The 11,054-nt window shown below is 31.8% G+C and overlaps 1 protein-coding gene across 2 annotated transcripts in view; it reads right to left on the bottom strand.

Annotated features, from left to right (window-relative positions):
• Window positions 1–524: 524 nt before the first annotated feature.
• Window positions 525–11,054, bottom strand: part of LOC111054484 (homeobox protein OTX2) — a 69,118-nt gene continuing 58,588 nt past the window's right edge. For both annotated transcript variants that reach the window (XM_039423687.1, XM_039423688.1), the window contains exons 7-8: window positions 9,046–9,197; window positions 525–901 (exon numbers count right to left, since the gene is read on the bottom strand). In XM_039423687.1, the coding sequence (XP_039279621.1) occupies window positions 9,114–9,197 (84 nt within the window). In that variant the 3' untranslated portion in view covers window positions 525–901; window positions 9,046–9,113. The remainder of the gene's footprint in view (window positions 902–9,045; window positions 9,198–11,054) is intronic.

The following is an 11,054-nucleotide window of genomic DNA, read 5'->3' as shown; positions in this document are numbered from 1 at the left end:
TTCATACTATTTTGCTGTTTTCTATATTTTTTATTGTAAATGAATACAAAAACTACTATTGCAGAAGTAGCAATTAAAATTACGATTGTACTAGCTCTGTCTTGCTGTATAGGCCTACTAAAGCTGCGTTTACGTTAATTTATGTTAATAACTCAATTCCAATAGATTCTATTAGATTGGACGCAACTTGACAAGCACTTATGTTCATCATGTGTATGATAAGTTATGTTCAATCTAATAGAATCTATAAGAATTGAGTTATTAACATTTTGTTAATAGCTTTGGTGTGAACGCAGCTTACAACCAGTTAGAATCACTACACTTCACAGTTCAAAATTAAATGTATACAAAATAAATAGTTAAGTAACTGAGAAATTGAATTCGATTTGACAGAGACTTTTATAAACGTTGTCCTAATAGTAATGGAGAGTGTTCGGTTCATATCCACTTACATCTTTTATTGCACCTATAATATTTTGTACAGAGCTATTTTTGATGGACTCATCTCACACAAACAACAAACACACTATAAATATCATATTTATTTGTATTATTCGATTACTATTCCACTATTAACTTACACTATATAGTCTAGTAACTGATATGATACTTTTTCTTAGGCCTAATAATATTAAAATTGTCATATTGTTCACTATATTTCCACAATCACATATTTGAATTGTTTTGTTGGCTACCGTACCGTGAGATCATCTTCTAATCAGTCATTATTTTGGAAGTTCTGGTCGATTATAGTAAAATTATTCAAAATCATCACATTATCACTGGTTGACATATTTTTCATTTCGTTGTCACTTGAATTCAGTGTCTTCTGGTAAAACGGAAAGGATCTTTCAAGTTCGTTGATATCCAATATAATCGTATATTCTCTCAGCAGAAATACCTGAAAAAAGTTTAAACATCAGCTACACAATCCTATGATCAATTGAATAATTTAAAACTCATAGAATGTTCAATCAATCTTTTTTTAATAATTCAAATACCTTACTCTATTTGAAAATTACTTTAATAACCATAATTATTCTTAATGATAGTATAATAATAGAATTATATACATTATATATTATAATATATAGTAGTAACTAAAATAAATATGTTAAAATACGTATAAATGTACGTATAAATAAAATTATATTATATTAGGCACATAGTTTTTGTGAGGGATTCTAATCTAATCACAAAAGTGAATTCATATTTGAGTAGGCCTACCCAAGTTGAAATATATAAGATGAAACTGAGAAACTGTTGGTGAGACGAGATTATATAGAAAGTATATGGTAGCCTATGGAAAAAAAGATGAGTGATTAGTATCATCTTCATATCCAGAAGTTCTCTTTTGTCATGCAAAGAATTATTTCATGCAAAGACAAAAGAGGGAGAGTTGTGAATGGAGAGGATAATATCATGGAGAGATGGGCAGAGCATTTCAGAGAACTTTCACATTAACAGATATCAATAAGGAGAATAATGTACATGAAGGAACAGGGGAGCCACTTAGTATTGAAGCGGAGTTTGTTGCAGGGCCAACATTAGAGGTGACAGAAATGGCTGTAAAGCACCTAAAGAATGGAAAGGCAGGTGGCCAAGATAATACATCGACAGAAATGATAAAGTATGGTGTTGGTGACACAGTCAAGAGAATACATGAGCTGATAAGTATGATATGGAGAGATGAAACTATGCCTCAAGATTGGAACATCGGTATAATATGTCCAATTTATAAAAAGGTGATAAACTGGACTGTAATAACTATCGTGGAATAACTCTTCTCAGTGTAGCTTATAAAGTCTTATCAAGTATTCTTAACAATAGAATTAAGGCCTACACAGAACAAGTGCTTGGAGAATATCAATGCGGATTCCGGCCAGAAAGGGCAACAGCAGATCAAACCTTTACAATCCAGCAAATCGCAGAAAAGTTTTATGAGCATGACCTGGATTTAAATATTTTATTTATTGACTTCAAGCAAGCCTTCGATAGCACAGTGAGAAGTGAGCTATGGAAAACATTGAAGCAATACGCCTTACCAAAAAAGCTCATTAGTCTAGCAAAAATGACAATGAGTAGGACTGCAGCAATGGTCAAAATTGGTAATAGAAGGAGCAGCACTTTTGAATTTAACACAGGTGTCAAACAAGGCGATGGACTATCTGCAATCCTATTCAATATTGCATTGCATAGAGCTATTAAAGGATTAGACAGGGGAAATATTTTCCACCGAATGTATCAGGTATGTGCATATGCGGACGATGTAGCAATAATTGCAAGAAGGAAAGATGTCCTACAGGAAACGTATTTGTTGCTAGAAAGAGAGGCGAATAAGATTGGCTTGATAGTGAATGAAAGAAAAACGAGGTATAAGAAAATATCAAATAGTCAAGCAAGAAGAGTTCCACAAAACCTCCGAATTGGAAATAAAATCTTTCAAGGTGTAAGGAACTTCAGCTACTTGGGGGCTGAACTAAATAACGAGAACAAGATGGATTACAGCATAAAGCACAGAGTATTGGCTGGGAATAAAGCATACTTCAGTAACATGAAACTTTTGAAGAACAGGCTCATATGTAGAAACACAAAACTTAGAATATATGAGAGCCTAATTCGACCTGTTGTAACGTATGGCTGTGAATCTTGGACGTTAACAAAAGAAGACAAAAACCATTTAGGCGTTTTTGAAAGGAAAATCCTAAGAAAGATTCATGGTCCAGTTAAAGAAGGAGAGGAGTGGAGGAGAAGAACTAATTCAGAGCTCGAGGCATTGATAAAAGGCCGAAATATTGTAAAATTTATAAAGGCACAGCGGCTTAGATGGTTTGGACATATAGCTGTAGAATGAACGAAAACAGAATGCCTAAAATAATATTCAAGGAGAGGCTACATTCAAGAAGAAAGATAGGAAGGGCGAGAATAAGATGGGAAGATGAAGTGAGAGACGATCTCCAAAAAATGGGATATAGAGGATGGAGACAATTAACAGAGGACCGAGATGCGTGGAGAGCTGTAGTGGAGGCGGCCAAAGCTCATATTGGGCTGTAGCATAGCCACCTCTAATACAAGGCCGCGGCCTACGATATTGCAACGTTGCAGTGTAGGCCTAGAATCTAATACATAATTGGTACAAAAGATCAGCTGGTATTTTTTGAATCTTTTTCACCAATCATGTATTAGATTCTAGGCCTACACTGCGACGTTGTAATATCGTAGGCCGCGGCCTTGTATTAGAGGTGGCTATGGCTGTAGTGCTGAAGAAAAAAAAATTCTGACTCCAGCTGTTTAAAGTCTAGAACTTAGCTAAATCCCGAGCTCGGAAACCGGCCCTAAGATGTGTTTTAATATGTTTCTTTTAAAAACAATATAACTATCAACTCTGGCTGACGGCTTCGGCTATGCCTATCAGATTTTGCTTTTGTTGTTTCGGAATTGAATTTTCAACATTATTATGTTGAAACTTATATTCGTGTATTCAATTGTATGCTTCTCTTTCAAGCAAATGACAAAGCCCAATTGGTTGCAAATTTTTGGAAACATGTAATTTAATGATAATATATTGATCCAATGTTTATATCTTTTTATTATTATTGTTTTTGTTTTTTCACATTTGACTTGTGTATTTAATTATTGGTTAATTGTTGCTTGTTTGGACACGGAAAGCCAAAAGTGAGTAAGTATGCTTGAATTGAACAATATAGGCTCTTCATCTATCTACAACTTACAGCTACAGTGCTTCTATCTAATAGCTTTATGGTATCACATAAATTTATAATAATTTAGTCCTTGAATGAAACTAGGTTGATTCACATATGAGATATTCAAAAATAAAGTTGACTAGGAGAGATATGAATTATTCCAGAATGGAATATAATACCGTAATATTATTCAATCATCAATCATATACAGGGACGTTATAGGCTACTACACATACTGTAATTATTGTACATACCGTACAGATATTGCTATTTTTCTTTGTTCAATAACAAATTGAAGAAATGAATCCAAATTTTCAATACACAAAACAGCAGTGGCAATGGGTAGGGGAATGGCTTTCTGGTTGTTAGAATTTGATTTGGCGAAATAAGAAAGAAGCAAATTCCCAGCTATTCTCAAACCAAAATTAGTCTATGATGCTTAAATTGAACAATATAGGCTCTTCATCTACCTGCAACTTACAGCTACAGTGCTTCTAATAGCTTTATGGTATCACATAAATTTATAATAATTTGAAACTAGTATATGCATGCAATGCTATGTTTTATCTTCACATAACGTTTGTTTATAACATTTGTAATGTTCTATGACAAGAATAAAGATTATTATTGATTATTGATGCGTTTCAAATCCATTAAGAAACATTAATTGGTGAATGCATGGCATAATCATTAATTTATTATAATATTTTCATATTCGAATGGGTTGATCGGAATCTTGAAGTACCTATTTCAAATTATTATGTAGACAAGTAGGAGCATTCATATTCTTATCTTATTGAACACTAATCTTATCTTCAAATCATTGATTTTCTAACATTTCTTCATTTCCAATGTATTTGTTGATTTGTGAACATCATTATATGAAGATTATGATGAATAAGAGCATTATTATGTTAATATTGCAACGTTCACTCAAGAATGAAGGTTTCCTAAAATATAAATGAGTTTAGAATGTTAGTGCACATTCCACCAGAAATTAGCCGTTATTTTATTTTTTTAAATCTTATTCTAGCGATTAAGTTACATAATATTTCTTCTCATTTCTTAGAATTGTATTTCAGAAGTATAGCTTCGGTATCATTCAATTATATTTAGGCCTATTCATTGATAGGCTGGAAAAATTGAGTAGATGCTTATAAGAAAATATTATTAATGACCCCAATCAACTTGTTATTGCTCAATAGTACTGAATCTTTCATGTCAAAAAATAATTGGTGATCACAAACTGTTGATTTGATAAAATCATAATTTTTTCCACTATTGAGTGAAACAAAAACAGGACCTGTACATAAAAGAATCGAAACCTACAGAAATAGAATAATTCGACTATCTCCATACTGTAGTGTCGTTGATTAATCATTAAACGAACAAATAAATAATAGTCGGAAACTTGAAAAATAAATTCATTTGCTTCAAATATTATTAACAGTTCTTAACATATACAGAATTGCGATAGTTGAATAATATTATATTTGAGGAAGTAACTTATATAATAATATACCGTATCGTGTAATGGAGAAATATGTCATGAACAATTTATATCTTGAGAACCATTTAAAAATATTATTGTAATATTTCCAGAATATCATCTGAAAAAATGTTGATTTTTTAAATTAATTTTAAACGTTATCAGGATGATGATAGTATGAAAAATATCCTAAGCGTCCTAACCTTGATTTTTTTTTTCATTTTTAAAATAAAGCACAGATTGGGGGAGAAAAACCAAGGATACCTTGTACTAAATTCCTAACTTATGTGAAATTAAAAAGTCCGAAATAGGCCATATAGCCCCACTTTTGTTGATTTTTTTTTTCAATTTATCTTATGAAAAAATGTATTCAAGTGAGCCTACAGAAGCGTAGGCTTCGTATTTCGATTGAATATAATATTAATTTATTATGGTTCTCAAATTACATTGATGGATTTTTGCCCAATGGTTTCCCAATTTTGTCCTTTTTCCTTGAGATTCGAAGTTCATCAGACAGATTTGAATTGATTTCCCAGTAGCCTACTCATAGTAAATTATTCCCTTCATTGTTTTTGTATTCGAATTCACAATAACAGCTTAACTTATCCTTTGGGTAGCCTACTCTCCTCCTCATTCTATTTCGATTATTTTGAGGTTGTAAAAAGTAGGGATGGGTATCGAGAGACAAAACATCGATGTTTTTTTCATCCTAACATCGATAAGTGAAAAACATCGAACAGTAAATATCGATGTTTTTGAACATGTTTTTAAACATCGTTTATCGCCCTACGTTTTTATGGATGATACTATTAGTCCAGTCAATATAGACATAAAAAAAGGGGTGTGCTTGCAATTTATATTGTAGTTCTGATTTTTTAATATATTATTTGGGTACATAAGTCCAGAACCAATTTCTACATGCAAGATTTCCTTGTGCTAGATACAAGATAGCCCCAAAACCTCGTATTTTCGGCTCATTTTCCAGTTTTCAGCTATTTCTGCCAAATCTCTCCCAGATTATATAATTCTGAAAAAAAATGAGATCACTCGGAACTCTCTATCTCCAATGAGTACTTTGTTATAATTTTTCAAAAATGAGTAAAATTTGAAGAAAAAATCAATTTTGATGAATTTTAGTTTTTACTCAATAATATCTTCCGATTGTTACAATTTAGATGTATATTTCAAAATCCCTCTAGGCGTATTTTTGTGCTTCACAATCTGAGATCAGGTAGAGCGCATATCAGACATAGATCATATAGATTTCCAGGTACACCTGACAACAATGCTCCTTGTATTGTGGAAAACACCTAATTTTCAGCTTCAACCATCATCACCATCTACTTTGTCCTCACATTTATATTTCGCACAATTACATAAGTTCATGGGTAAGAATCACCAGTTAGATGCACTTAATTTCAGTATTTCCTAGTAGAGGCACGCTTAAGGACACCTCAAGGATCAAAATTTCAAACACTTATAATTTACTTTTAACACAATGCTCAGATTTCATCGTACTACACTTCATTCTTCTCGGCTCGCCAAGGCGGTTCAAAATCATGCATCAACAGTCAAATTCGGTCAAAAAATAGAAAATTTTTTGTTGAGTGTAGGTACTTATTCATATTCAATACATAAGAAATGGTCAATTTCTATATTCAAAGCTATGTATCTCGGTAACCCCTTATTATAAAAATTATTACATGATCTTGAAATGTATACAATAGAATTTTCTATTTCATCTGCTGTAAACAATTCATGAAAAAATATGTTCGTAAAGTGAGATTTGATTGTTGAAAAAAATCCGGAAATTGTAGATATTTTTCTCATATTAACGGTTTTGGCAGTTCTATGATAGCGAAAAGTGATTCAAGATGGATTTTAGGCAACTGAGCTCGTAGAGGATGAATTTATCTACAATTTGTAATCAATCGTAAGTTTCTATGATGTATCAGACTCGTTTTAGAAACTCTTGATCAACAGTAAAATTACGAAAATATGTAAAAACTGAAATCACCATTTTTAAAATCTTAATTTCCAAATTGTTTTGGAATCGAAAGTATTATTTATTGGAGTGGGTAGAGGGGAACAATTTTCACTTTCTCACTAGATTTGGAAACTTTATCAGAAGTATTTCATAAGACATGCAACTTTGAATATAGAAATTGGTCATTTTCTGTTTATTGGAATATGGGCTTAAGTACACTCAACAATAAATTTCCAATTTTTCGACCGAATTTGACTTATTATGCATGATTTTGAACCGCCGTGAGGAACCGAGAAGGATGAAGTGTAGTACGATGTAATCTGAGCATTGTGTCAAAAGTTATGTGTTTGAAATTTTGATCCTTGAGGTGTCCTTAAGCGCGCCTCTCCACTAGGAAATATTGAAATGAAGTGTATCTTAAGGGTGATTCTCATAGAACATAATCTCAAGAACTTATGTTGTTGTGTGAAATATCAATGTGAGGACAATGTAGTTGGTGATGATGCTTGAAGCTGAAAATTAGGTGTTTTTCACAATACAAGGAGCATTGTTGTCAGGTGTACCTGGAATATGAGATAGATTGCTATACCTGATCTCAGATTGTAGAGCACAAAAAGAGCTTCTAAAGTGACTACAATTTTATCTGGAGCTATTGTTCCAATATTTTAACAGTTACTAACTGGAATCACAGCAATTTTGGACTTGTGGTATTGAAGTAACAGTTTTTCGAATAATTGAAGTCAGGTTGTGACTAGAAAGATACATCAACTCTAGTTCACAAGATTTGTTATCTTCATGGTTTAGTCTGAAACCTCTCGGGATATCCTTGAGGATTCGGTCTTGAAATTTCACCCTAAGCTAATTTTAGCAATCATTAATACTCATATCGTATTCATTCAATACCTGATAGATTTTTAGGAAATGAAAATGGATTAAGTTTTTTTATATGGATATCTGCACTCCTTACAATACGAGGACCTCTTTTCCAGAGCTAGATTAATTAGTGTTAAATACATGTTGAGGAAATAATTGTAGTAAGAAAAAACTCTTTCTTCCTAAGAAACGAAGAATCCGACCTCTCATTCAATTCTAAATAACTAACTATCTAACCTTGACACGAGCCACAGAAGTAATGTAAATCTTCAAGAGTATCCAACAGTCTCACATAGAAATACAGAGAGCCTGATTGAAAAATAAAAATAGCAATCTGCAGGAAATCAAAACTTATACGAGATCTTTCACAAGAGTGATCTATATTCACAAAAAACACTAAACAGAATACTACACTAAATATGATAGAGATAATGATTGTAATTCTGTTACTATTGCTTATTGCTCTTCAAACAAAAAAAAATAAAAAAAAACTTGTATCAAATTAAAAAATTAGAATTGTTTATACTTTTTAGTTGGGAAAATCATCGGATGACCGATGTCTAGGTAAAACCATCGATAAGTGAAAAACATCGAACAGTAAACATCGATGTTTGATGTTGAAACATCGATGTTTTTAAACATCGATGTATCGATACTCATCCCTAGTAAAAAACACCAAAACGTTCTTGAAAACATAATAACAAGCATCCAACATGAATACATTCCTGACAATACAGTGGGTTGATGATAGCCTATTGGTATGGCCTAAAGTATGGGTTATGACTGTGTTTCATGTGTACCTAAAGTTGACTTCCACCCTCGACTCTCTAGTGAATCTCAATTGGAAAAAGAAAGAATGAAGTATAGATTCATTAGTGAGAGTGGTATTCGTCTAGAGCAAGTGGATGATACAGTAATGCAGAAGGCCTTGTGGTTTATATCTTTCATAAACTAACCATCAATAATAATTGATACACATTATTAGTACATACCTTTCAGAACTTCTCAGTCCACAATAGACAGAATTTTTTTAAAAGAAGTCTAGGCCTAACATTCTTTTTCATTTTCTATCCCATCCTGTCGAATTGTAGAACCATGAAGTTGAATCTTCTCTTTTCACCCAGGAACTTTCCAGTCCGTTCTCCTGTGAAAAATGATATACCAGTAGTTAAAAGTTTCAAAATTATATTAGCATATGCAGAGTAAGTTACACAGTAGAACTATTTTTAGGAATTAGTACCTAACCAAGAAATCTTTATATTAGTTCCCTTATTTTTATTTGTTACCTGAGATGAGATTCCAAACATTTATGAGGACTATTTTATTGTGCGTGTAAAAACGATATTATCGAATGACGAATATTCAATACTTTCAATCCTAATGGATATATAAATTTATTTTTCTAGTAAATATGATTGACTCTATTTTATAAACCTGATAATTATATTTTTAGAAGGAGCTTTAAAACAATAGAAATAGGAAGTTAATCCAATTATCTTGTTGGAGAGTTTTCTTTGAAGTGCAAGGATGATTTTTTTACAAAATATGTTGCAAATTTTTCAGATACTTCAATATACTGATAGTAAAAGTTACACTGTGACAGTTGAGTATTGAAAATTTGAGATGAATAATACCGCATCATTCCAGCAACGTGAATGTGTGATTATTGAAATCAAATAAAAAATTATAATGATGTATTCAATTTATTTTACCAAATCAAATTGTATAAATATTCAAGGCTACTTAGTTTCTTATTTATAAAATAGCATAATAGTACCCTTTTTCGAAAAGTTTTTAATGTTGTTTTTTTAATCTGTTATTTTACATTAAAAAACTTTTTAAAAAAGATACTATAATGTTATTTTGTCAAATTACCATGATAGTAACTTCATTTAGCATAAATATCTACTGCACATAATAAAGCTTTTAGAAATTAAGATTTTGCGAAATTTTCATAATTATTCTAGTTGTGAAGTTGAAAATTTTCAAGTTTTCATGTGACTGGAATATCAAGGTTTTTTATTGTAATTTTCTGTAGGCAACTTAATGTAATTGTTATTTCTTTCTGAGGAAACTTTCAATAACATTGTCTCATCTTTAAATTATTTTTTATTTCTTTGAAACTGCAATCAATTTCCTCATGATTTACCACGTTTTGATCTTCATTATAGAAAAATCAAGTGTTCCAAATTAACAAAGCCTGATATATATTTTTAGATTTATGTTATACACTGTGACAACTTGCAAATAATATTAATTTGAAAAACTACATAGCCTAAATAGAAATGAAAGAGTGTTTGTTTGTATGTTCATATACATTTGTAAAGTAGGTTCTATCAGTGAAATGGTGAGGTTTCAGTAGCTGATGACGAATTCTTCAATTCATCGAAATTCATTCATTCAATTCAATGGTCATCGAATGTGAAATGGGAAGGAAAAATTTGTTTTCAATTCTCTTATAACATCTGCTAGATGTCGTTCAATGGAACTTACGCACTTTCTCATGACATTTGCAACATATTTACCAAATTCATACTAATAGCCTACTAGATGTTTCAAGGGTGGAATGATTCTGGAAAACTCTTATTTTTTATTAACCCCATAGAATAAAGTTGAAGGTTGTCAAATCTGAAGTTCATGAACGAGAACGGATAATTCCCTGAATGAAAATGAACATAGAGCATTTACAGTAGGCCTATTCATGGCAACTCCTGCTGTAGTGCTGTGTCGCATACTGTTCACGGTGCAAAAAGAAAAAGCCACATTGCTTGAAATTAACTCTGAAATGAAAACTATTACAGCCCATAAACAACAAGTTTTGCAGCATATTGACTAGTAGTATTCAATCAAATTCATAAGCTGCAAAGCTCGTTGATCTTGGTCAATTCAATAGACTTTAGAGGCCTCTTTCACAATCCAATCAAACAGGCAAGATAAGACTGGAACTCTTGCTAGAGCCTTTCCCGGTTACCCGGTTCAGTAGTGAATCTGAATAAAAGCA

This window comes from Nilaparvata lugens, chromosome 3, assembly GCF_014356525.2.
Source record: "Nilaparvata lugens isolate BPH chromosome 3, ASM1435652v1, whole genome shotgun sequence".
NCBI classification, from domain to species: Eukaryota; Metazoa; Arthropoda; class Insecta; order Hemiptera; family Delphacidae; genus Nilaparvata; species Nilaparvata lugens.
The sequence above is the reverse complement of the archived record's forward strand: the minus strand, read 5'-3'. Positions and strand labels throughout refer to the sequence as shown.